The 26,340-nt window shown below is 49.7% G+C and overlaps 2 protein-coding genes across 6 annotated transcripts in view; one reads left to right on the top strand and one right to left on the bottom strand.

The window, feature by feature from the left end:
* Nucleotides 1-13,162, top strand: part of LOC128766965 (LIM and calponin homology domains-containing protein 1-like) — a 44,493-nt gene extending 31,331 nt beyond the window's left edge. For 3 of the 5 annotated variants that reach the window (XM_053878597.1, XM_053878595.1, XM_053878596.1), the window contains 21 exons: nt 1,282-1,534; nt 2,566-2,808; nt 3,521-3,556; nt 3,954-4,074; nt 4,133-4,296; nt 4,602-5,082; nt 5,813-6,031; nt 6,229-6,307; nt 6,462-6,523; nt 6,586-6,670; nt 6,869-6,937; nt 7,375-7,403; nt 7,786-7,899; nt 8,541-8,633; nt 8,859-9,029; nt 9,105-9,193; nt 10,016-10,147; nt 11,036-11,128; nt 11,195-11,303; nt 11,381-11,483; nt 11,601-13,158. In XM_053878597.1, coding sequence (XP_053734572.1) covers nt 1,282-1,534; nt 2,566-2,808; nt 3,521-3,556; nt 3,954-4,074; nt 4,133-4,296; nt 4,602-5,082; nt 5,813-6,031; nt 6,229-6,307; nt 6,462-6,523; nt 6,586-6,670; nt 6,869-6,937; nt 7,375-7,403; nt 7,786-7,899; nt 8,541-8,633; nt 8,859-9,029; nt 9,105-9,193; nt 10,016-10,147; nt 11,036-11,128; nt 11,195-11,303; nt 11,381-11,483; nt 11,601-11,626 — 2,771 coding nt within the window. In that variant the 3' untranslated portion in view covers nt 11,627-13,158. Of the gene's footprint in view, nt 1-1,281; nt 1,535-2,565; nt 2,809-3,520; nt 3,557-3,953; nt 4,075-4,132; nt 4,297-4,601; nt 5,083-5,812; nt 6,032-6,228; nt 6,308-6,461; nt 6,524-6,585; nt 6,671-6,868; nt 6,938-7,374; nt 7,404-7,785; nt 7,900-8,540; nt 8,634-8,858; nt 9,030-9,104; nt 9,194-10,015; nt 10,148-11,035; nt 11,129-11,194; nt 11,304-11,380; nt 11,484-11,600 lie in introns of all 5 variants that reach the window. The other 2 variants (XM_053878593.1, XM_053878594.1) reach the window with 2 other exon arrangements.
* Nucleotides 13,163-13,452: 290 nt separating this feature from the next.
* Nucleotides 13,453-17,545, bottom strand: phox2bb (paired like homeobox 2Bb). The gene is made up of 3 exons (XM_053878645.1): nt 17,305-17,545; nt 16,653-16,840; nt 13,453-14,956 (listed from the first exon to the last, which is right to left on the bottom strand). The coding sequence occupies exons 1-3, from the start codon at nt 17,543-17,545 to the stop codon at nt 14,525-14,527; spliced, it is 861 nt and encodes a 286-aa protein (XP_053734620.1). The 3' UTR covers nt 13,453-14,524.
* Between the last annotated feature and the right edge of the window lie 8,795 nt (nt 17,546-26,340).

Consider the following 26,340-nt stretch of genomic DNA (forward strand, 5'->3'; position numbering starts at 1 on the left):
GCTCTTTAAGGATGGATCCACCCTGACGCTCCGCTCCCTCATGTTTCCAATTGATGCTGCAGCAAGTCATAATTGAAGGGATTCATCTGGGCCTTGATCTGTCAATCTCCCAGACCACAGTCAAATTAGAAATCACTTCTCTGGGTAGGAGGAGGTTATTTCACATGATCACACGTGTCTCGGTGGTCCAGCTGTTGCTGGGGGGTTTGACTTCTCAGAGGAGGACTGGAAAGGAAGTCTGCTTCAACTTTGAAGACTTCTGAAGTTATTTTAGCTGCCAGATATTAGATGGTTCCAGCGACTGACTCCTCAGTTACGACTAGCTGTCCAATAATAAGGGTTGTATTGTTTCTCCGAAGTCGTGGTGGCAGCTGCCCAACTAGAGAGCCCCAGAATTCCCTCTCTCCAGCGCTTTTTTAAACTTCTTAGTATCTCCTAATAAAAGTAGCCCTGGATGAAACCTACAGGACTCAGATCAAAGCCAGTGTTTCCCTGAACCGGTTGGGACTAGTAGATGCAGATGGAGTACAGACTAATAGTGAAGGTGGGTTTTAAAGGCAGACACAGGTACTCAATGAAGTATTGTTTAGATGAATGTATTAAGGTGTGCATTTGTGTACACTTTATTTTTCATTTATTTATGATCTATTAACTGATTGTGTTCTTGTTTGTTACTGTATTTAGTTTACTGAATTCTGGGACACATTTGACTCAAGGTCTATGTATTTTGTGGGGATCAGTCTTGAAAGCATCCTTGACATTTAAATGTGCCACATGTGTGAAACATCTTGAGGAGGAATCTGAAGGAACCTTGAGTGGAGCAGGTATCTATTACCCCACGCTCAGCAGAATTAGCCTCTGACACATTTGAACAGTGACTGTGAGAGAAATGTAAACACCATTCGCTGGAGTTTAGGATTCAGAGCGACGCACTGGTGCGGTTTCAGTTGTTAGGCACTGACGCTGTGATTTAAACACGCACAAGTGATTTATGTTTCTGTCTTGATCATAAAAATGACTTGCACAGTGTGAATTATTTTTAGGCCTGCCGTCTCTCAGGAGTCCTGCGGCCTCTTTCTGTTCTCCTAAACTTTCCTCCAGAACCTCAGCTGTATTCCAGGGTTGAGTTTATGTTCCAATGCTGTCATGTGATCATGTGTCAGGCTTGCGGTGAATTGAATCTGATAAATAATTGTGTTGGGATCACTGACTTGTCATAGAAAAGACTGGGTCAAGGGACGTCCGGTCATGACTAAATTCTTCTCATCAAATGTCCTCCAGGCCGTGGCAGCGACTCCGAGTCTGACGGCGCCCCCCACAGGAAGATCCCAGACGTTCGTAAAGACGACATGCTAGCGCGGCGGACGTCCGTCACTGAGCTTAGAACGGCCATGCCCTTCAACCAGTACCTGCCCAACAAGAGCAACCAGAGTGGATACGTGCCGACACCGCTCCGCAGGAAGAAGACAGAGGAGGCCGGGCGCAAAAGCTGGAGTACCGCCACGTCACCAGTGGGAGGCGACAGACCGCTGAGGTGAGACTTACACTCATACAAATGCAAACATCAAATCAGGAGATCAAAGCTGCGTTTGCATGGGTCTGACATTTTGCCCCACACTTTAGAACTCTGTTATGTTATGTTGTCAGGTGACCTTGTGACCTTAAACACTTTTCAAACTGATAAACCTCAATTCATTTGGAACTCCTGCATCCTCTGTCATCTCAACCACCCCGTCTCCATTGCCCACCACCATCTTGTCTTTGTCTAAACTTGTCCTTGGCTGGTGCTCACTGGGACCCTTTAGCATAGACGCCCCTTCTCTTGGTCCCCCCTCAAACCTGCCCCCGCCACCTCAGATCCAGATCCTGCAACACCAGGAGATTGGCGGACGTTTGGAGGTCCAGGCTGCTGGTCTGAGGATCAGCATGGGATCACAGTCACCGGTTCCTCGTCCGATGGTCTCCGATCGAAGGTCTTCACCCTCATTTCACCCCCATCTCATGAACATACCTGAGTCTGTAGGCTTCAGTTAAAATCAACAACTTTGATTATCAGTCGAAGAGTTTTCTGATCGTTTCTGTCGTTGAACACAGCAGACGGCTGTGACCCCTCAGTGTTTACACGCGGCGATGTTGGATCCTTGGCAACCTTGGAACAAGGCTTGTATTCATATACAGCTGCTGACCGCTCAGATATTCGCTAACTCAGTGACTGCGTTCTGCATGTCACTCACTTGACTGTCCTGATTCACGATTTTGAAAGTACTACTTGTGGAGTGTTCGAGTTTATAGTTGCTCCTGTGTCATTTACTGGAATTATATGATGGAATATACAGAAAATACTAGAAGTGTTCTGAAGTCAGTAAGGCTGTTGATGCCCCCTCAACGTCCCCTGAGCACTTTAGTGTAGTTAGTGTATCTGACCTGAGCAACAACATTCTGCTGGTGTGGTCGGCCTGATGTCGATGAGATCTGGAGACACACTCTATTGATAAAACTCTGAGGTAGCCATGAGTCCTTTACAGTGCGACTACCCCCTGCGGTAAGTTCTTTTGCTTCCTGCAGTATGCCATCTCGCTCGTGCTCAGAAGAACTCCTCCCACTGTCAGCGACCAGGACCGTGGTGTCAACCAGTCCTGCCAAGCTTCCTTCAACCTCAGATCGATCAAAGGTGACGGGAGAAGGGCCTCTTGTAGCGGTCGAGCTAGAAGACAGGATGGCCTTGCCCAACAGTCCCTCAGCTGCCGAGACTGGAGGAGATGAGCAGCCGGCCCAGAGCAGAGGGTTAGACGCCTCCGGTCCTCAGACGTGAGCTGCGTCTGAATGTGTTTATATACATCTGGACGCTCCATGCATCGATAACTGAGCTGCGCATGGCAGGAATGAGCTGTAGCTAAGCGTGCATGTGTCTGTGGCTGGTCTTAGGTGAGAGCTGATGCTGCACTCACTGAATCAACAGGCTCGTTCTGTGAGTGAAGAAAGTAAGCTATGATGGCTGCATGCAGCTCCACTTAAAGATTCACAGTGATGGGGGGGTCATGCACATGGTAATGTATCGTGTGAACAATAAGAGCCGAATTTGGCATTTGGACTTCAAATGATTCAGGCAGGTTCGTGTCTTCAAGTCCCTAGCGTCTGATGCCTTGACACTGTCTTGGCGAGTCTAACTTCCAAAATCAAGTGGGTTGAAGGTATCTTTGCCTCCTCAAAGCTTGTTTGCTCAGATGCCCTCTCATCTGGTTTGGATCCGCTGAGGCGTGTCTCGGTTCAGAAGTGGCCGTGGCCCACAGTGAAGGCGAGCTCGGTACAAGCCTGCGCCCTGATGTTGCTGCCTATGCTTCTCATCAGCTACAGTGCTTTTTTTAGATCTTTAACTCCCGTCCATGCTTGTTAGTGGCTGCACAACACCGCCTCCTACTGTTCAGGCTGACACTGGCGCCATGAATCAACACAAGGATTCTTGAATGTTTTCATCTGTGACTGTGGTCTTCTCTTCTCCACCCTGCTGTCCCTCCTGTAGACTCTGGCACACAGATAATGTGTCACATGACCCACAGTAAGTCTCCCCGTCATCACTGAAGTCCTCTTCACGTTTGGCTGTCATGTGTGCAATGAGTAGTGACGCAGCAAAAATAAAAACCCCTTCCAGTAGAGCTCATTTATTCTCCATGGTGAAGTGGACAAATAAACAGAAGAAGGGGCCACAAGGTTTTGGTCTGCAGTTTAAAAATCTGAGTTTCAGACTGAAGCTTTGATTTCATGGCAGAACTAACATTTAAAGTACACTACTTCTTCCCTTTTCTGTCGCTCTTCATTTTCCATGTTGTAACTGGTTAGAGATGTGCAGCTGTTGTGTAGAAGGTTTGTGAGTCAGACATGATAGCGAGTGAGCAGAAGCAGTTTCTGTTTTGTGCCTGACATGAAGACGCCTATCCCTCATGTCCGCTCCACAGGAGCTTGAGCATGATCGACATGCGAGGCGAAGACGTCCTGCAGCCACACAGTCAGGTGCGACACGAGCTGATGCACAACCAGTACAACAGGATGAAGGAGGATGAGGACCACTGGCAGGATGTGAGTCTGGGCTCTGTCCAGTGTGGATGTTGGGCCTCCTAATGCGTGTGTGCGTCAGGATCTGGCTCGGTGGAAGAACCGCAGGAGGAGCATCTCTCAGGACCTGATCAAGAAGGAAGAGGAGAGGAAGATGATGGAGCAGCTGATGACAGGAGGAGGAACCGAAGGAGCGTCCCTGAGGAGGCGGAGCATCAAGACTTACAAAGAGATTGTTGAAGACAAGTAGGTCACTCAGGCAGCCATGTTTACATCTGTTCAGGATTACATGGATTTCTCAGAGGTTTCACTCTCCTGTGTAACTTTGTTTGAGTCAACTTGCTGAGAAGCTAATCACGATCAATCAATTATCAAAAAGATCAGTCTTTGAAAAAAGCAACTCCTGCCAAGGACAGGGTCCAAAAATATGGCTAGACATGACAGCAGGTGGCGATGCGACCTCATTATTGTCACGTCACAATCAGTGTTCAGTCGAACGGTGATGGTGTTAGCGTCATGATCTCTTCCTGATGGACCCTCTCCTAACACAGGGAGCGCCGTGAGGAGGAGCTGCGGGCAGCTTACCGAGGAGCTAGAACTCAGGAGGAGGCGTCCGCCGTCCTCCAGCGCTACGCTCAGCGGTTCTCCATCAGCGAAGCTGTGCTGGAGCGTCTCCAGCTGCCCAAGCTGCTGGATCGCAGCGTGTCCGCCGACCCTTCAAACCCTGGCTCTCCCTTTCCACTCTCGCTCTCGCTGAGTTCCTCTCCCACCACTCCAGAACCCTCTGACATGGACCCAAACGGCCCCATGAGGTACCTGAGGCAGCAGTCGGCCCCAGCTCCAAAGTTCACTTCCACACTGGAGGCCCGCGTCGAGGAGTTTGCCAAAGACTCCAACCACAGACCTCAGATCCGCTCGCGATCGTCCGAGCCGCCGTCGACCAGAACTCTGTCGCCCAAACCAGTGCCTTTGCTGACACCCAAGCCTTACTTCCAGTTCCGACCCTCCGACTCTGAGCTGAGCCCAGGAAAGGTGAGTAGCACAGTCCAGACTGTCAGCACTGGCTCCAGCTGTCTGGCGATGTACTGTCTGTTAGACTCGTCTCTGAGCTTGCTGCAATATGCTCACAAGTCTCATTTGAACTGCAAACTCTCTTCTGAGAGTTAAGACTGGTTGGCGATTCATTAGTGTACCTCCAGTCCTTCTCTTATATTAGAACAAGTCCAGGCCACCGCTCATGAGCAGCATGTATGTAAGTGTGAGGAGCACTGCTCAGCAGTAACTTAAGAATGTCAGTGCCCCCGTCTCATCCCTCTCCTCGCCCTGTGTGGGCCCTCTTTGTCCGCTGGGAGCCCACTTCACATGGAGAGGACCCTTTCTCCTCCATTTCTTAAGTCAATAGGAAACAGAGTCTCCATTCAGGGCCCGGCTTCTCAGACATTCCAGAACTCTGCTGCAGTTAGTCTGGTATTAGCTTCCCAAAACGCCAGGTCTCACTCCGGACTTCACCATCGGGTGCATGTCCAGCAGGAGAGAATGCGATCCTGTGCAGGGCACTCACAGCTATCTGACGTCTTTTGGAAGGCAGTAGATTGTGTCGGATTGTCGCCATGACGACGGAGCGGCTATCTAATGTAAATGGGTGGGAGGAAATCTTCCCTGCTGCCTGACGGCGGTGGTGGCGTGGTCCAGAGATGAACGTTGCATCAGGTCGAGTTCATTAGTCATGGTCTCAGCCCTGAAGCTTCTCATCTTCTCACAGGTGGACGGTTTGCTGCGACTCAACGGCGACATCAGCAATGACAATCCCACCACGCCCGACAGTCAAGGGAGTGACTCGCCTTTCTACTTCCAGCCATCACCGTCTAACGATGGCACTGGAAGCTCCGCCTCTTTCACGTGCAGTCCACGCCTCACGGAGCCGCAGAGGAGCTCATCGCAGGACACGTCTTCGCCGAGTCGACCCACCTCGCTGCCAACGGTCAGGACTCATGTCTCTCTGTCAGAAGTAATGACCCACTCCTGGGTCACCAGGTCCTGGCTGCTGAGTTTGACTCAGTCGTCTCTGAAAAATACACAATTAGAACTGTTGTAACACTCGGCACACACACATGAATATGTGGAACTTATAAGCATCTTTCTCTTCTCTGTCTCTCCAACATCCTTCTCTTCATCCAGGCCCTGCTGAAGTCAGAAGAACAGTCTCGAAGAGGTCCTCATGAGTCAGCTCTGGAGGAAGACTCGTCCCAAACTGAAGGTTAGAGTGACGTGCTGCCGTACTGACCTCTAGTGGTCACTAGGAGGAGTCATCGTTAGTCAGCTGTTCTCAGTGATTGGATGTCCTGAGAAGTAACTTTCATCTCCATGGCGACATCATGGATGTCTAAGATTCTGGCTTGTGATGATTTCAGAAACCAAACAAAAAGCAGCTGATCCATCTCAAAAGGTCCAGTCTGGAGTCAGCCAGTCACAGGTGAGATTTCTGAGTGGCTCTGAGTGATCCACTTAGCTGACAGTCCAGAACCTCTTCCACAGACTGAGGAACAGCAGCGGGCCGAGAACCAACCAAAAGTAGCTGCCAGATCGCTCGGAACTCCGTCACCCGGTGGCATTACCACAGGTGAGAGAACTGATCCAGGAGCCTCTGCTTCTTCTGTCTCTGTCCTGGAAAGAGTGAAGACATTGAACAGTGTGTGTCCCCCTGAACGCTCCACTCGTTTTACTGTCAAAAATGACATTCTCTTTTTAAACTTTCCTGCTGACTTTTCGTCACTGCGTCTTTCTTCCCTTTCTATTTCTCATTTGCATAACTTTCCAGCAAACTCTATCAAGTCTGAGTTGTCCACCAGTAACCCAAATTTACGCCAGGAGTTCTTCACTTCACCAGGTAAACCCTCACTCCATGCTGGAGCCATCTGCGCACAACTGTTTTTGTGACGTACCTCCATGTAGCTGAATTCACTTCCTGACATTGCCATCACACTCATCAACGCCAGCATGTTGTGATGTAGCTCTACGTTCATCTCCCACTGTCGTGCTTGTTTCCTTATTTTGGATCAGTGAGGTGTCTAATCTTCAGCCTGAAACAGGATCCTGCCACGTGACCCCTAGTTGAAAAGGTCATCATAGTCATATTTCATTGTGATGATTTGTTGTTAATCATTAACAAGATGTCAGTAGAGTCCACTGGAGTTAGTGTATTATGGCGCCCCCTGCTGCTCTTTAGAAAACCTTCTGCCGCTGATGTATTGAACACTTGGTATTTCTTTCCTGTCTTTGCATGACTTCTGTGCAACAAATTGACCTCTGACCTTCTGTCTGCAGAGGCAGAGGACAAGGATCGCCATGGAAACGTAAGTCACTGAAAACTCTTATCTGTTGTGCTCTGTCACCAATCACTGAAAAATATTCAAATATGGAAATGTTTATGAAAAAACCCTCCAGTCCAGGTTGCTGGATGATTCAAATCAAGTGTGTCTGTGATGTGGCTGCAGCTAAGTGTTCCTCTCATCATGGGTTCAGATCAGGCCTCCTCTCAGGCGATGGAGTTCCATTCAGCCGCAGCTCTGATTCCAAGTCACATCTGTGTGTCTCCTCTCTCCGTAATAGAGCCGGTGGACTGTTTCTGTTGTGGTAGACAAACTCTCCTGTCCTCTCTCCTCTGGTGTGTGTGCGTGTGTTCGTCACTGCATGGGTTTCTCTGTGTGCACGCCGACGTGTGTCGTGGTTTATCAGGTGTCTGTCCCGGTGTTGCCCCAGACCAGGCGGAGCGACCGCTGGTCTTGGGACCCGGACGAGGAGCGAAAGCGTCAGCGAAAGTGGCAGCGAGAGCAGGAACGCATGCTGCAGGTACATGACGCGGGAGACAGAGTAGATGTCTGCATGAAGCTGCCCTGAGCTCTCACTGACCCCTGGAGGTCCATTTGATCCGAGGCGCGGCATGAAAGCTTGAGAAGGCATGAGCACAACATTTCCTGTGGTGGCATAGAGGACCGGCTGTTGAAGACAGTCGTCCTGGACCACAGTTTATTTCCTTTTCAGCTTCTGCTGCTGAACTTAGGTCTGCTCCATCAGCATCTTCTCATACAAGGTCGCCGCTGCCCCTGCATACTGCGACCTCTGGAGGGCGATGTTGTGCAGCAGAACCCTCCAGCAGCTAAAGCTCATCCTCAGCAACACCAGGATGACCTCGGTGACGTCAGTGATGAGCAGCAGCTGACAGTTGAGCTGGAGTGATGAATGTTTGTTCGGTGACTGGTTGTTCCCTCTCCCTCCTCTGTCCTCACCTGCTGACAGGATTCCTCTGCACAAAGTTGATTCATAATCTGTGATATTAGGAGTGGGAATCCTGATCCATCAGGTCCTGCATGTCTGATGCCTGCTTCTCTCCAAGACACGTACCAGATGCTGGCCCTCGTGGATGTGAGACACAAGCACAACTGCACTCTCGTCCCACCTGACATGTCTCTTTTCTGTTGCCATGGTGACAGGAGAAGTACAAGCTCGAGCAGGAGAAGCTGAAGGAAGAGTGGGAGAAAGCCCAGAAGGAGGTGGCAGAGGAAGAGAGGAGGTTCCAGGAGGAGGTGGGTCACCGTGGTGGAGGGGAGAATCACAGCGGCAGGAGAGGAAATAGTGAGGGATTCATGAGAATCTGATTGAAACTGGACTGAGGTCACGGAGGTGTAGAGGATGAGACTTATTATGCGTCTGAAAACCCTTATTAAAATGTGGTGAGGAATGTTGCTGTGTAGAGTTCTGACGTCTCATCATGACAGCGTAGGACTCATGCTCCACTCTCTCTGTGGCAGGAGCAGAAGATCCTGCAGGAGACGGTGACTCCTCTGACTCCTCGCTCCTCAGCTGTCCCCTCACCCAGCCGGGGACTGCCATCCTCCTCTTCCTCCTCACCGGTGCAGGACACCATTGTCCGCTCCCTGGCCGACTGGGAGAAGAAGCAGGACCTGCAGGAGAGGCACTCTGTGAGTGGGAAGCTGCAGGTGGATGAGGAGGAAGTCACATGACTAACCTTTCCTCTTCCGGATGGCCTTCGACAGAGAGCCGGCTCGGACGAATCCAGGCAGAGAGACATGGACAGGACGAGTGATATCAGCACTGCAGACGACAGCATGAGGACGGGAAGGAGGTCTGAGCCAGAGATTTCATGTGTTTAACCTTCCATCCTTCATGTCAGACGAACAGCATTGCCACATCTGTAGAGCAGGGGTTCTGAACCTTTTTGATCTCAGGACCCACCTTTCCCAGAACAAATTGGCCCGGGGCCCATTCCAGTAATAGAACTAATAAATCATTCTTCATTCATTCATTCTTGATTTCATTTGTGATCAACAAACATATTTAATCTACTTACACGTAAACAAACCAAAGCCTTGTGAAATGACATCAAACCAGCTGATCATTGCGAAAATATTTATTTGTCATCGATCCATCGGTCCAACCAGGTGCAAGTGATATTCATCAAATTTACTAAAGTAAATTAAAAAAATACACTTCAAGCAAACTGTTGAGAAAATTTGAAAAACTGAATAATTAAAGAAAGTGTAAATGAAAGTATCGCCATAAAATAATTTTCAAAACTGCTTCAACTGGTGATTTCATGAAAGGTTTTTACAGTTGGGGTGTTGTCATCACTTTATAATTTTTTCTTTTCAAGAACTTCTCCATAGTTGGTAAATATCACAGATTTGCAGCTGTCAAGTCAATTCAGTGACACACTACTGCCACTATAAGTGGCCAATGTAGTATTTAAACTGAGCGTCTTGCGGTCCTCGCGGCCCAAAGGTGTTAAACAAAAAACTTTTAGCGGCCCTCTAAGGGCGTTCACGGTCCAACCATGGGCCCTGGCCCCAAGGTTAAGAATTGCTGCTGTAGAGTGAAACAGAGCCGTCTATCCAGGACTGTCAGAGGGGAACCTCCCTGAACAGACTTCTCTGTGTTTTGTCTTCAGCTCAGGGAGTCACAGTCAGGCGGAGTCGCTCAACAACCTTCAGAACGGACAGAAGTTTCCCTCCACGCCAGGCAGGCAACATGAGCTTCCAGCAGATGGCAACAAAGCTGCTCGCCCTGCAGGAGAGCGCAGGTGAGTCTCTGTGGCCCTCCAGCTGTGACATGTGACCTCCAGAAACCACAGTCAGGTGGAGCAGTCACTCAGCATTCACTGCATCCAGTCTGTATTCCCTCTGTGGTGTAAAAGAATTGGTCTTCGTCTCCAGGTCCACTGGGTCTGTGTTGCTTCATGTTTTTCATCAGTGGTGTTACAAGTCGCAAATGACGCAATGTCTCTTTTGGCTTGAAGTGAAGTTTTAATCCTCAAATTGAGACTCAAACTTGTGGGGACCGGCCAAAACACAGAAACATGTCCTCACAAGTAGTTCTGTTTCCAAGAATTGGTCCCCACAAAGACAGCTATTCAAGGAACACACACTCACACATTCTCAAATTTCTAACCTTGTTAGGACATTGTGAGGTTTCTCATTGCCATAACCCTTTCCCCAGCCTCTGACCCTAAACCTAACCATCCAAAACACATGACTGTTTTGCCGGTTAAGCCAAATGTCCTCAGAAGAATAGATGGAATAGAGAGTAGGCTGCTTGTGCAGTTTCTCACTCTGGTCACTGTGTTACCAGTGTTTTCTACGAGTCTGCACTGGTGAGGTTTTCAACTCGAGTGTGACCACTGTCCACTGCGCCAGCTCCTGAAACACTCCTTATGGAATGTTATGCCACTGCACCTCAGTCTCCCCAAATGTGCCATTTGGGCATCAGTGAGATGAGAGGTGGTGGTGTTGTGTTCACTTACTTTGGTCCAGCAGGGGGCGCCATATCCTCTCTAATGTGTCCGATCGCCTGCTGTCTCGTTTCGCGTCTTGATGTTTGCATGTTTTCCTCACCATTTGATGTTTCCCAGTTGTGGCATCAGTAATGGAATCATGTCCTGCTTCAGCACTGACTCACCTTTATGTTCCAGAAACATCTCCACCAACGTCAGCCAGCGCTCCTCTACCCCGAGCGCCTCCTGCCCCCCTCCTCCATCTGACTCACAGCCTCCTCCCCCCAACAGGTACCACAAGCACCCTCTGTGGTTGGACCCCTGTGTCCTCTCTCTGAGTGTGCTGCCTCTCTCCAGGTCTGTCAGTGGGAAGAAGCTGTGCTCCAGCTGTGGCCAGCCGCTGGGCAAGGGGGCGGCCATGATCATCGAGACCCTCAGTCTCTACTTCCACATCAACTGCTTCAAGGTCAGTGATCTAGAGTGGACCCACTTCTGCTGCCCATCCGTCCAGATGAACAGCAACGTGTTGTGTTGTGTCTGCAGTGTGGCGTGTGCAAAGGTCAGCTGGGAGACACCAGCACGGGGACGGACGTGCGGATCAGGAACGGCCTGCTCAACTGCCACCCCTGCTACATCCGCTCCCGCAGTGAGTACAGCGTGTGCTCAGGACCTTCAGGCCAGGAGGCCTCATGTTAGCTCTCTGGTGGGGTAGAAGAAAGGGCCTCCTCCCTGACACTTCTCTCTCTGTCTCTCTTGTGCTCAGCGGCCGGGCAGCCCACCATGTTGTGACGCCACCCTCCAGGAAGAGCAAGCTCCAGTGTAACCTGATTATCTCCAAATGTCCCGTCTGGAGTCGCTGCCGCCTCTGAAGCTCCAGAGATCCATCAGCGGGCGGAGCCCAGCTTCATGTCTAAGATATAAGTATATACTCTCTGTGCGTGTCTGTGGCCATCGTTGAAGGCCCACAGCCAGGAAGTGAGAGAGCCTGGGTTGACAGAGTTCTGTCTTCCTGCTCCACGTCCTTCTGCGCCGTTACAGCGGACTCATCATGAATGTAACGCATCAGCTGCTTGGTTTCCTCCTCCTGACTAGACTTGTCATAGGCTGGTGGCCCATGGACCTGATGGTCCTGAAGTCCAGGCCCACAGCAGTGAAATCACCCCCTGTCTGTCCGCCGCAACACGATCTCTGACCCGTGCCTTAGTGAGAGACCTGGACTCTGAGCAGCTGGTGGCTGCGTCCACACTCCCGCCAGCCAACTCCAGCCTGTGGCCTGAGAGCTTTACACACCTCCAGAGCAGAGCAAGAAGGGTGAGAAGGTCAGCTGGTGAGGCAGAGGTCACTGGACGTTGCGAGTGCAGGGGCGAGAGGTGTCGGAGGTGAGCCAGGTGGAGGACCTGAATCATGGAGGCTCTGGTCCTCGGTGGTGTGATGGAGTGTGATGATGGTTGGAGGATTCAGCCTGAGCAGAGAGAAGTGCAGCGCCATCTCAGAAGGAACTGATGAGTTGAACTTCTGGATGTGTGTATTGAATTCAGATTGATTCATTAAAAATCTAAGTATCCATTAAGCTTAATTCTTCCTAATAAAGCCTGGAGTCTCCTGGAGGTCTTGGTCAGGTCGCTTCATGAGGCAAACTAAAGTCTTCAAGAGGCATGAGGGTGAACAGAGCCATGTGGTGTTTGGAGTCTGATGTTGGGGTCGGGTGGTCACATGACAGGTGGTGAGCTCTTCTGTGGGTGGAGTGTGGACGCGGCCCGGGCTGCTCGGATGAGGATTCATTCACGAGCCTCACCCCGAGACTCTCCGGGTGGCTGGCCAGAGTCCCCAGAAACCACAGCCTCCATCAGCCTCTGAGGCCAGCTGCAAAGCAAAACCATGGGCTCCAGCCTCTCATGCGTTACGTGACTTCCTGCTCTCCTCCGTGAGGCGACGGCGCCGCCGCTGTATTTATTGTCACTCTGGCACGATCCCAGCTGATGTTCCCTGCAGAGGACGGTTTCTAAATAAAGTCTGAAACTGAAACTCTGGTCTGCGTGTTCTGACTCTCACTCCTGCTGTCTCTTTTGTCGCCAAGCATCTCTGACTCGACCGTCCACATGTCTGTCTGTGCTGTGTTCTCCTGCCGTCCCACCTCTGCCTTTTCTGTCTGCCTTCCTCTCAGTCCTGAGTTTGTCTTTCCCTGGCTTTTCTTCTTCCTCCCTCATTCTCCTCACCTGTCTTCCGCTCTCTCTGTCTCACCTTCTTCTCCTGTCAGGATGGAACTCTGAGATGTCCAGATCTGCGCTGACGTCAGTACCTGCTGACATCAGCGCCCAGTGGCCTGGGTCATGTGACCTGTCCAGGGAAACATCAGCCAAGACAAATGCCGCCATTTTGATTTGTCGCTCGTCTTGCTCAAGGGCAGATGGGCCATTGGATGGTCTTGTAATCTCCTGCAGAGCCTTCATCAGCTGATGGAACCTGACGTGTGTCTTCAGTTCAGCTGGCGGTTCCCAGCTCCCCGGGGTCACGTGTTTCAGCCAGAGAGAGACGACAGGACGAGCGAGGTGCTGCTATCATCATTTTATCATCAACAACCATGTGACTGGTACACCTGGAAAACTATGTGCACATGTAGAAATATTTCCTCCTTAAATATCAGCATTCGTCAGCGACATATAAATAACTCTCGGGTCGTCGACAGAAAACAAACAGAAATGAGGGACAACATGCAAATTATAAATACAGTGTCGCTCCGGGTCGGTGCCGGACGTCCTCGTACCAAACATCAATCAAACGGAGATGGAGCTACAACTAGACGACAGTAACACTTTACAGTCTGAGCCACAGAAACACACGAACACACACAGAGTCCGGAGCGTTCCAGTATTGTGCCTTTTTTAACTCCAGGAGGTGAGAGAACGGGGAGCAGCCCTGGAGGCCGAGCGCAAAGCTGCACCCTGACATGGAACACGGACAGAAGTGGCTCTGTTTGCACGCGAGGAAACTCACAAGTGCACTTTTGCACAAGTCATGTGACCAAGTCTGTCGAACCAGTGTCTCTGAGGTGACCGATTGAAGGCCGTCACAGCTGACTGTGTTCTGACTCCAGTTCTGACCCGACAAGATGATCCGTTCCCGAGCCCAAAGTGTACTGCAACGCACGTCGGCGTCAAACATTCGTGGGTCTTTATTCAGAACTAGGAGTTGGAACTGTGGACTGTCCCTCAAGGTCCTGGAAAGTACATGCGAACACAGCTGTCACCGCCGTGTGAGTCAGTGAAGGTTAGCGCCACCTGCCGGCAGCTCTGATGAAGGTTGCTAAGATAAAGTAAGAGTGCTAAGTTGCCAAGTAAGAACTGGACAGGAACTAAGGAACAAGTGCTACCATGAGGACGCGAGTGACCGCGAGATGGGGATAAACGCGCGGAATGAAGTGAATGATAAACCAAAAAGCGAATGTGGTGAATCAAAGCTCAAGTTTCATTTTCTCTCGCGCGCTACGTTCACGTGCTCCCGGATGTTTCGTGTTTAAATGAGGAAAAAAATGTCACCGTTTTCCCAAGACGGAGCTTTTAGATCACGGATTGAGAGGTTGGTTCTGCGGTCACATGACTTGTCCAAAAGTCAGTTCTGCCACGAAAGGGTCACAAACAAATGGCGCCAAAATAACGCGGGAGTGTTGTAGTCCTTCAGTCCGGCCCACTAGAACATGGTGGTCTTTACTAATGTGGCTTTAGCTCCGTTTTGTCTCTGCAAAGACGACAGTACGCTGGCGAACGGTCCGCCCAAAGAGTCCGGGATGGAGGTGATGGTACCGGGGGCGGCGGCCCAGCCTTGGCTCGGCGCGGACACGCCCATGCCGGAGGTCACCGCGGTCTTCACCTGGTCCACCTGCTGGCCGGACACCGAGGTGTTGACCTGCACCCCGGTGGGACTCGGGCCTCCGCAGTTGGAGGTGGGCACCGGGTTCGGTCCCGGGCCTCCTGTGCTGTCTGGGTCGGCGGTCTTGGCGTCTTTGCTGTCCTCGTCTCTGGAGTCCGCTTTCTTCCCGGAGCTGGACTTGGCGGCGGCGGCTGCGGCGGCTGCTGCCCGCTCCTGCTTGCGGAACTTGGCGCGGCGGTTCTGGAACCAAACCTGGACGGGTAACGAGAGAAATGTCAACATGAGGGCGCCAGAGTCACCTTCCTCGGGGACACACGCAGCTGTCGCTCTTCAATCCACATGTGATTCACCTGGTATTCATGAACCGCAAACTGTCTTTGTGTTTGTTATTGCCGTATTTCATCGTAGGTCACATTATTTATCATGGTTCCGAGTTTGCTGCGCCAAGCCTTAAAAATATCAGAGGGAAGGAATCCACTGTTCCTATAGGCGGGTTGGATCGGGAATTTCTTCTTTTTTTTCAAAATTTAAATTTTAAAAATAATCATGTTGGGGTTTTTTTCTAAACTGCAAAAAGTTTTCAACCGTATTAATTAAATATTGGTTTAGAAAAATAAAATTCTCGGAGCTTGTAGAGTGGGACGTTTAAATATATATATATATATATATATATATATATATATATATATATATATATATATATATATATATATATATATATATATATATATATATATATATATATATATATATATATATATGTGTGTGTGTGTGATTTTTAAACATCCGACTTGTAAAGGAATCAAACTGAAATTTAACTGAACTGCCAACGATAAAATATTTTGTTTCATCCTGTTTATTTTTTTTTTTTAATGTGTGTGTTTTTTAGTATTTTTTTATTATCTTTTTTTCATGTTGCACGTTTGATTTTTTTCCCCCTACGTATCCTCGACCTTTTTGAAATCAAATATGCCTTTAATCTTGTGCTGTATTAAGTAATCATCCCGTTTTCACAGGAATTATTTCAGGGATTCTTGGCCTTCGCTTGTTTCCGTCACATAATCGAGCGCAGTTTTGCAGGAAACAGAAGTAAACACTTGTTTTCTGCATTTTAACTGGGTGGATTCCGGCCGTTTACTTTTCAGGGTGCATGTCAACACCAGTGGGAACCCCTCGCGTCTGTTTTTGCCTGGTTCGAGTGCAAACTCGTGCAGGCAGTAACAAGAAGAGGACCACCAGACACTGACGTCGGGTCACGATCAAGGTCAGCCTGCGGTGATCAGCGGATGTAGATTCTCAAATTACATGATATAATGATGATGATGATGATGATGATGATGATGATGATGATGGTCCGGGAACTACTGCGCAAAAACAGCGATCAAATCATTCCTGGAGCGAAAACGACACAATGCGTCATTTCTCAATTATTATTTGTTATATCAAAACGATGCAAGAATTCTTACGATAACCAGCCGAAAAGACTACTTTCCGTATAGGAAAAGGTGTAAAACTGTTACATTAATTACGGTAATATTACAAAGAGACACCAAAGTTAGGAATGACATGGTTGTTTGTTGTTTTTAGTGAATGCAAATGGCGTGTCCTGCTTCCTAAGAGAGCTCGAGGTCCGATCATTTGTGGTCTCATTTTCGGAACCGACGTCCTCCGGTGCGTTATTGACGCGTAAAATCTGCCCGCAATAGGCGGAGCAGCCGGTCTGTTTGCGTGAATCCCGAACGCCGCGGACAGAATAGAGATCCGCCAATATCAGTCCAGCTGTCCGCGGTGTTTGTTTTAAAGTGCTCCTGAACCAAAGGCGCGGTTCTCAACCACCGTGATCGCGGGGCTGCCGGATCCGCCGCTGGTCCGGTTCAAGTTGCGCTCGGGTCTGTAAAATCCCCCAAAGCGCCAGAAGAGTGCGGCAAAACAGGAGTGGCGGGCTCACCTGGACTCTGGCTTCCGTCAAGTCGATCTTGAGCGCCAGCTCCTCCCGGGTGTAAATGTCCGGGTAGTGGGTCTCCGCGAACACCCGCTCCAGCTCCTTCAGCTGCGCGCTGGTGAAGGTGGTTCTGATCCGGCGCTGCTTCCGCTTCTCGTTCAGCCCTCCGTGGTCCGTGAAGAGCTTGTACGGCACTGGAGGATGACAAGGTGACACCTGAGCTGGAGCGCGTCAAAATCCCCCCCAAATCGCCTGCGATATTTTGGGATAAACTTGGTTAAACCGGTGCTTTGATTGCATCATCAGTCGTGGACTGATAATCCGGTTAATTGTGATGCGCAACTTAATTGTGAGTTTGTCTGGGAAACTTGTCATAAGGTTCGATTCCGCCGCGCCAATAATGAGCTTATCTTTTGCTTATCTAATTATTTTCCGCCTTTATGTCTCATCGCCGAGTAAATAAATTATGCCGATCATTTTGGCAGCTGGAGATAATTCTGTTGGCGGTTTCGGGGTGTGACCGGATCGTGTAACCCGGTAACCGGATTACCTCTCGCCTGCGATCTCTTCTAACGTGATAAATTCTTTCATTTGTGTAAGCAAATGTCGTTTGGTAAATACAAACACAATCAAGAGCCGGAGCAGGGGGGGCGCTTACCTGCGGCGTACGGGCTGCTTTGGTGGTCCCGCAGGGTGCCCAGACTGCAGGATCCCGGGGTGAGCGACGGGCAGCCGGAGGTGGCTCCGAACGTGGTCCGGATGGGGTTGTACTGGAAGCCGCTGGCCTGGCTGCACGAGCTGAAGTCCGCGTAGGCCGAGGCGAGACTCGACGTGTCCATCCCGGCCATACACGACTCGTAGGCGGAGGAGTTGAGGTAAGAATACTCCATTTTATACATTTGAGAAGGTTCGGTGGAGTTGGGAAGCTGCTCCTCCGTGGAAATCAGACGCGAGGACGGTGCGCTCTGGAGGAGGAAGAGGATGAGGAGGAGGAGGAAGAGGAGGAGGAGGATGTGCACTGCTCGGCTCCTGCTCCAAAACTGGCCTCCTTTATAGGAACCTAGCCCTGTTTTATGAAAAGCCCCCTAAGAGCCGCCTCGCCTGAGGTCTCCAGAGCTTATAGTCCTCATAACACACTTGGCTCTCTCCGCCCGGACAATGGCGGAGCGTTGGCGCTTCTTTACATGACAATAAGTCATCAGTCTATTGGGCTGCCACTGGGGGGCCCGCGCTGTCCAACCTCCCCATCATTGATCCCTGCGTCTCTAATTAGAATTTAATACCGCGCCATTACGCACCAGCCCTCCTCCATCCATCCCTCCATCCATCCCTCCATCCATCCTTCTCCAACCACCATCCTGCCCTTTAATTCAATCACACCACTTGGAAATAATGAAAGTTGGGTGACGATTCTCCCTGATCCAATTTTCTCGAAGCTTTTAAGCCTTTTAAGCGAGCTTGTAGCCGGGCCAGAGAGTCCCCCTCGCCTCCTCTCCGCTGCTCCTCACCGCTCTCCAAAACACTGCTGTTCCGCCCCCGACATGGAGCACTTTCTTCCGTCATCCTTCTGTTGCGCACGGCGCGCGGCTTCATCTTCTCCACTGAAGGAGCGCCAACGCGCCGAGATTTTTAATATCTGCGACGTGAAGCCGAATATAAACACAACTTCTCAGGTGTTTTACTCGAAATTATTTTTTTTTTATCGGTTCATCAACAGATTAATTCGCTTATTTTCAATAATTTCATCTAGCAAAATATCGATTTAATAAATCAGTTTATCCTCCAACGCCATCTTTGTTGTTGATGTCTATCTTCCCTCCATTTTCATGAATCAATGCTCCACAGTCCTAAACGAACAACAGGATTTTATTTACGATAAAATCACCAATATTATCTCATGTTAGTGGCGATGCTTGTAGGCTATTTTTGTCCCAAGCAGCACATCATTTTGCTCGTTTTCTTTTTTTTTTTCTTCACATTCACACCGACTAACGCGCCAGCAATTTTGTTTTGGTCGTGTTTTGCCTCATTTTATTTCAGGGTCAATATTCAGCAGCAGAGATAATTTTGACGATAGAAGTAATAAACAAACCATATCAATGATTCGTCTCACGGTGTTGGCCTCTTCCTCTCCTCGTCTTCCACACCGACGGATGAAAAATCGCCTTTCTCCCGGAGACACGTGTCGTGTGCGGACAAGAATCACACACCTATCACTTAAAATACACGGACGCTGTCTGAACGAGAGGATTTTTTTAAATAAATATTCACTGATAAACATTGTTTGATAACACTTTCCCTTCATTTTTACTTCCGAGTTCTGCAGCTGCTGCTGGAGATTAAGTCAACCCCTCAATTGTTTCAGTCATTCTCGAGGACCCTGAAATAACTGGCTTAATAATATCATCTCATAACAACATGCAGATGCGCGACTCCATTGTCCCCCCATCAGCGGCACCTGTCACTCAAGAGCCATCTCTTCCTGTCTCCTCCTGCTAACTTCTAATTTAGACACGATGAAATATGAACATGGGAAAAATCCTTCATTAATAATAATGAATTCATATTGACCACGTTAAAACTTCCAGCCTCATTCGATCCAGCTATCTAAACGTTGATAAAACATTACTTTATTCTTTTTATTATTTGAATTTTGTCGTTTAAATTGCGTACACAATCTTTTTGGAGTATCACACTCGATCTGAAACGCCACCAGTTTTAGATGGTTTCGGTTGTTGTTTTATAATATTTCAAAGTGCCACAGATGCAGCTCCTGGTGGGTCTTGTTCATAATTTCATTCATCTTCAAATGAGGTTCACTTCAGTTACCAGTCACATGGTTTCCCCCCGGATGGCTGTTGTTGGTGGCATGGAAGGATGAAACTTTCTTCTGTGAAGTGTTGGCTAAAATCCCGCCCGTGTTTCCCGCGCTTCACCGTCATGTTCCCGCGCTTCTCTGCCGCGGTAGAGAAAAATCTCCGCGTTGTTTTGGGATTCAAATGAGTTCATAATTGTCTTTATTACTTTCATGATTTGGTTGATTCGTCCAATAACACCTTGGTAATGGAAGTAACGAAGTGTCTGGGAGCCGCTAATGCTGTTAACGCGCCTGGTGTAATCAGGTGAAGCCGCTCGTTTCTTCAGGTCGAGTTCAAGTCGCTTCCTCTCGCTGCGACCCAAAAACACAAAGTGGGATTCAATTACAGACAAAATGACGCCCACCAGTGAGGCCTGGACTGGAGCGATCACCGTGTTTTACTGAAATACCCCTCTGAAGTGTCAAGTAATGTAAATAAGTAATTGTAAAAATAAAAAAAATCCCTGTCTTTGTTTGATTCATTCAGTGTTTTACACAATATAATATATATTATATAAATAATATATACAATATTCTCGGTCGACAAACGATATTCATGAACATAATAATAATAATAATAATAATAGTAATAATAATACTGTTATTATTATTCATGTATACGTGTGAATATTATTACAGTTATTATTACTACAAAACATCTCTTGTTCTTTCGACACATGCATGTATTTGACTCATAAATAGCGTTTTTTTTTTTTCTAAATATCAATAACCATTACGGGGAAATGGACCAACGCCGTCCATGAGACTGAGAGCGCAAAATAAAAACAAGTTTTTTTTCTGACACATTAAAGTCATTTATTTCTGCGGAGCCACAAAGGCGCCGAGATTTTTGGGGTTTGTTTTTCTTTTTCCAACGACCTTTTCAAGCCTCCTTTCTCTCCTCGCATCACATCAATTATTTGCGCGGCACAATAGTGACGTGCAGCAGTGTGTTTGCGTCCTTTCTTCGCGGCCAACATTGTCTCCTCTCGGAGAAAGAGCAGCTCCCCTCTTATGTAAATGTTTCCTTTCTGGATTATTTTTGCGCGCACGAGCTGCAGTCTGAAAGTTGTAGCAAACGCTTAATTTGATTACTGGGAGCCAAAGAGCCAACTGGTCCCCTCCACGCGTCTGGCAGCAGAAAAGCCACCAACTCGGGAATAATCGAATCAAGCACCAGTCTTTTCTCCTATTTCCACCGGGCAAACACAATTAAAGGCCTTTTCTTTCGCTCCTTTATGCTGCTGCACATCCACCTGCCAGCGTGGCTCGCGCTTCTGCTCCGAGAGTCAAACTTTATTCGCCGTCATTTCGACACCAGTTGATGAGCAACCACCGGTGCGGATGGAGGCCTCGCGGTCGGGAGCGCGCCTCTCTCATCCGCGCATCCATCCATCTAATAGGGCCGCATTGGTGACATCCTCCGTCCAACACTGGAGTCAGTACGGAGTCCTTTGCTTTTTCACATCCATATATTTTTCTTTCATCCCTTCTTTCCAGGAAACGTGGATCATTATGGGAGAGTTAGGATTGAAAAACAGAGGGATGATCATACACAGGTGGATGGATGGAGTCATGAACATGGATGAATAAACAGTTAAAAGGTGACGGATGAACAGACAGATGATGGATGGGTGTCATGACGAGTGAAGTGAGGGTTGATGGAGGGATGAAAGATGGATGCAGAGAGGGCATAGAGAGTTGGACACTTACTCGGCTGGTAAAGGTATGAATGGATGAATTGATGGAGGCCTAGATGGATGGGAGTGTTTTGCTTTCTCTGAGCATGGATGATGTAGTGAAATACAAAGGGATGAATCTATGGATGGATGGATAAAAGTCAGGTCAGAGGAAGACTGGTGGAGCTGCATGGACGGATGAAGAGATGGGTAGTTTATGAGAGTGTGGATGAATGAAAGCTTGATGGATTGCTTAGGGAGTGATGGTGAACGAGTGAATGATGGGAGGCAACACATCATCGTGGTGCAGAGGGGTGAATGGATGAACCTCAGGATGGAAGCTGGGGGGATCACAGCTGCGTCAGGTCATGAGCTCACTCAGCCAGGGCAGGGACTGGAACCTGAGGCCTCGGCCGCATGAGCCAGGGATGAGGACTCTGGGAGGCAGCGCTGGTCACTAGCAGGAGCAGGAGCATGGTTGCTGAGCGCTGGAGGAATGTCGGCGGACAGACCGGACAAAGGCCGCGACAAGCCTCATTGTTCGTGGATGGATTGGATGGATCCAGTGCCCCCCACCACCACCACCGACCTGATGGACGAGAGGAGGAGATGTTTATATAAAGATAAAGAGGAGGGGCGGAGGGGGGGCGGGGCATGCTGTCACCCGCGACCATCACGTCTCCATCCTGCTCTGATCAGCAGCTCCATTAACCAGCATGTGAGTGTGACGGCTCAATCTGAGGGGCGGGCCCCCGACACGCCCAACGCCGAGGTGAGATCAGAACCACCCATCTGGACCCTGTCATGGGCTCTGACCCGGGGTCAGTCTGCTGGAAACAAACTTCCCCAGTGTCGAGGTGGAAGTGGACGTCAGGACAAGATCCTGATTCAATTACAGCTCACACACACTAGTTGGTTTCTATATCTTTGTTGGGACCCCCCCTCTCCCCAGCCTCTCTCCCCAAACATAGCCATCCAAAACACATGGTCACCTTAACCAGGACTCTGAAACTGAAACCCAGTTATAATGACCCAGTTGTTTTCAAGACTGCTGGACCCCACTAGTCAGGATAAACCAAACACACACACACACCGCTGAGTCATCAGTTTGCTGTAGCTGTGTGTGTCTTCATAAGAGTCCATGACTGTAACTGTGAGCCTAGTCATCCCTCCGCTGCTCTTCTTCACAACTCTAGCCATCACTCGTCTCTTCAACTCCCATCTCCCTGTCAGTCTCTCCATCACACTTCAGCAGCTCCATCCCTCCATCCGTCCCACCCTGGACCCTTCCTTCTCACTGTACTTCTAATGTGACTTTAAATGGTTTTCACTGCTCATCCATCTATGGTCCAGACATGCTCCAACCATCCCTCCTTCCACAGCCTGATGTCATGTTGCTCTCTTCACCTTCATGTGCTCTCCATCCATCCACTCTTCAGTCCAGGTTCCAACAAGTGCAGCTTGTGAGCGCTGGGTGCCGGACCTGCTGCTGGGGCGTCAGCTCAGCTCCTTCTCTTGCTGCTGGGAGTGACCAGCGCTGGATTAACATAGAAATCTTATTCCAGGGGATGAGATTAGGAAACGTATTAGCCCGAGCCGCGGCCTTGGCTCGGCAGCGAGCCGGGCCGGAGGAATCAATTACTAAATTACTCCAACCTCTAAGTCGACATTAACGCAGAGAAATGCCATCGACCGGCTCTGAAATGAGATTTCGCCAAGATGTGATCATTAAATCTCTTGCCAGCGCTCAAGAATTTGATTCATAAAAATCGGCCGAAATGAGATGGAATTAAATTCTTATCGGAGGCCTTGTCATCGTTCCGTCCCGCCGCTCTTTAACGGCGCGCGACGCTCCTTCATGAGATCCCGCCTGTAAATAAAGTTGTAATTGAATCCGCCGCACATTGTTTGCTTGTTATTCATTTATGGCGACGGCGGCGGCGCGTGCGCGTCAGCGCCGGCTCCTCCGCTCAGAGCGCGGACCTCAGGGCCCACTCCTGGGCGTTACCCCCCAGTGAGGTCACCCCCCACCCCCCACCCCACCCGCCGCATCAGCAATTGAGGATTATTAGTCTCAGCCTCATAAATCAGCTGCCTGACCCGTTATTATTGCTGAATGAATGGGGAAGTGAGGGTCAGTGTCATTAACTCGCGCTCCTCTCCCTGCGCCGCCCCCGGGCCCCCTGAAGGCATTTGGCCCTCTATACAAGGACCTGCTGGCTCATAATGCCGTGTGCTGGGCCCTGAAAGCTTAATCACACATGCATTAAGCGGCAGACAGCGGCCTTTTGTGCCGCGGCGCTTCGCTGGAATGAAGCGATTGATGGCCGTCGGAGCGGCAGGCGACAAGAGTGATGGAGCACTTTTTAATGTTGAGGAGGGTGGGGCGGGGCGGGGGGGCAATTACAGTAGCGCCGCGCCTTTAGATCCATCAAGTTCATTGTGACTCCATTGATTGTTCTATGATTAACATTATGACCCCCCGCAACAATATTATCATATGCAAACATGTAAACACCTGCAGCTCCATGCAGCTGCCCCCCCTCATCTCCCCCTCCATGCTTTAATATCATATCTGATATCTCATCTGCATAAACCATCAGAGGAATAAGGGCTGGACAGAGCTCAGGGAGGAGTGAGGGCTCTGTTGATAAACATTGGATGGGAAAATGAATGAAGGGGTGACGACTATAAACAGATCAATGAAGGTGTGAGAGATGAATGAATGAATGGATGGTGGGGGGGGTTGCTCAGGTAGGTGGTGGCTGATGGTGAACTGTCCTGGACGAGCGCCAGGTGATGGATGGACGGATGAGCGGTCCGTCGTCACATGATCTCCGCTGCGGCTCCGTCATCTTCATCATTCTCACTGCCCTTTTGTTTACCACCATCATCTTCACTGTCGGGAGACTCTCAGGAAGTCCACTCCCTCCATCCCTCTTTCCCATCCTGCGCTCCCCGCTATCGACAGCAGGAAGTGATTGATGTTGCCATGACGACGCTCCAACGGCAGGCCTGGTTGATCAATCACGGCTAATTCGATTGGACGAATCTTTACAGAGCAGCCAGATGGAGCCATCGCGCGCCGTCCTCCCGACTCACTTCCTGTTCCCAGAAGGCCTCGCCGCTGCTCTGAAGGATGAGACAGAGGAGCCGGGACGTGACCCCATCACACGCCACCGCTGCGGGGTCCAGTCTGTCCTCCACTTTCACTGCCTTTGATCTGTGAAGAACAAGAACATGGAGAGACAGGAAGAGTGGATGAGAAGGAGCGGTGGATGGTGAGGAATGGAAGGAAGTGGGTGAGGAGAAATGACAGGAGAACTTGAAGAAGGGATGAAAAGAAGGAAATCAGACCAGATATTATTGATCTTCTCTCTGATCATTTTTCCTGCCCAAACCTCTATGCAGAACCGGGTCATGCACCTCAGGTAAGTTCAGGTTCCTCATGGCAGCACGGAGAGGCGGGTCACATGGTCTCCTCGCCGCAGGAGTTTTCAGACGGAAGAGTGGTGGAGTTGCACACACCCCCGCCGCCCTTCCTCGTCCCTCCTCTTCCTCGCTGTGGCAGCTCGACGTGACAAATCGCTGGATCTGCACTTCTCTGCAGTCCAGAGCCGAGCTGCTGCTCATCATCACTGGCTGCAAATTTGATCACCACACGCCCAGAATCCCTCGGCTGCCCGATGATGAATAGGCGTATTAGAGTGGATGTTTATGCATCAGCTCGCCGCTCGCCAGCAGCCAGCGCCGCTCTCTGGCAAATCTCCGCCCAGGGACTCCCGGACCTGAACCTCCATCTAGGAGACTCAGCTTCCAGGAAATTGGGCCAAACTCAAAACTGCCGTCCAGGAGTGAAACTTCACTGCAGTGGTGTCTGTTCAGCAAAGTTCAGTCACATGACAGCACCGGTGAACAAGGTGTTGTGGGTCACTGTGGCTGCACGAGTCAGGTGGTCGTAATGTTCCGGCTCGCTCTGTTTATCTGATCTCCTTTTTTCACGGTTCTTGTTGTTGTGTGTTTTGATGGTGGTGATGCCTGACTGGGACTGAACCATTTTTGACTGTGATGTGGAGCCGAGGCGGGTCAGAACCAGGAGGAGAAGAGGACCTGGTCATCAGTGTCAGTAAGGGTGATGGATCTGGTTCCTTGGCTCTGATCGATAGCGCCGTAACTTCCGGCTCTGCTCCGTCGTGGAGCTGTTCATAAAGCTGTTAGAAGTATTAGCGTGGTGTCGACCGGGTCCAGCTCCAGATTGAAGCCGCAGAATGAAAACCAATCGCCGGCGGCGGGTTGAGAGTAGCAGCGAGAAGACGGAGCGAGCCATAAGAGCAGCAATAACGCTAATGTGATCAAAGAAATGGAGGTGTTCTGCTGGATCTGGGTCTGCGGGCCCGGCTGAGGTGACAGCGTGATGAAGTTTCTATTGGATTTGCTGAGAGGGGAAGCAAAGTGGCCCAGAACCACCGCCGCTCACGTGTCGGCCGGCGAATTGAAAGACGATATTTGTTCATGAGTGGAATTACAGGCCAGGATTCAGTCCAGGAGTCACTGACTCGCCTCGCCCGGGTTCTTCTCCGCGCCAACGTGGACGTTCGAGTGCGACGCCACCGTTGAAAGACAAGCTCCTGCGGCTCCAGCTCCTCAGGCTGACGCACCTCAGGACCAGAGACCAGGGAGCTTCATTGCACTGCTGTGCTGGGTGAAGTTGAAGTTTGGTAAGGTCAAAGGTCAGCATCTTCTAACACTCTGGTCCATCTGTTAGCTCAGTTTGTTGTGACATGAAGTAGCTCCATAGAGGATGGTGGGAGAAGAAGAGAGTCGGTCACATGACCTCCCTGAGTCTCTCCTCCTCTCACCTGCTGTGGTCCTGTCTTCACAATCATCATCATCGTCTGCATCTTCTTCATCATCATCATCTTCATCATTGTCATCGTCAACATCTTCTTTATCATCATCATCATCATCATCATCATCATCATTATCATCATCTTCATCTTCATCTTCATCACATCACCATGATCATCGTCACCATTACATCTTCATCTTCATCTTCACCGTCGTCGTCATCTTCATCATCATCATCATCAACATTAACAGCTTCATCACCATCATCATCACCATCATCATCATCATCTTCATCTTCATCTTCATCATC

Source organism: Synchiropus splendidus, chromosome 11, assembly GCF_027744825.2.
Source record: "Synchiropus splendidus isolate RoL2022-P1 chromosome 11, RoL_Sspl_1.0, whole genome shotgun sequence".
Lineage (NCBI taxonomy): Eukaryota > Metazoa > Chordata > Actinopteri > Syngnathiformes > Callionymidae > Synchiropus > Synchiropus splendidus.

Bases quoted from the DNA above. Each gene is read 5' to 3' on its own strand.
- phox2bb (XM_053878645.1), bottom strand. From the start codon at position 17,545: ATGTATAAAATGGAGTATTCTTACCTCAACTCCTCCGCCTACGAGTCG. The intron at 16,841-17,304 runs GTAAGCGCCCCC...GTCATCCTCCAG, and splicing joins AAGCAGCCCGTACGCCGCAG to TGCCGTACAAGCTCTTCACG. The intron at 14,957-16,652 runs GTGAGCCCGCCA...TTACCCGTCCAG, and splicing joins TGACGGAAGCCAGAGTCCAG to GTTTGGTTCCAGAACCGCCG.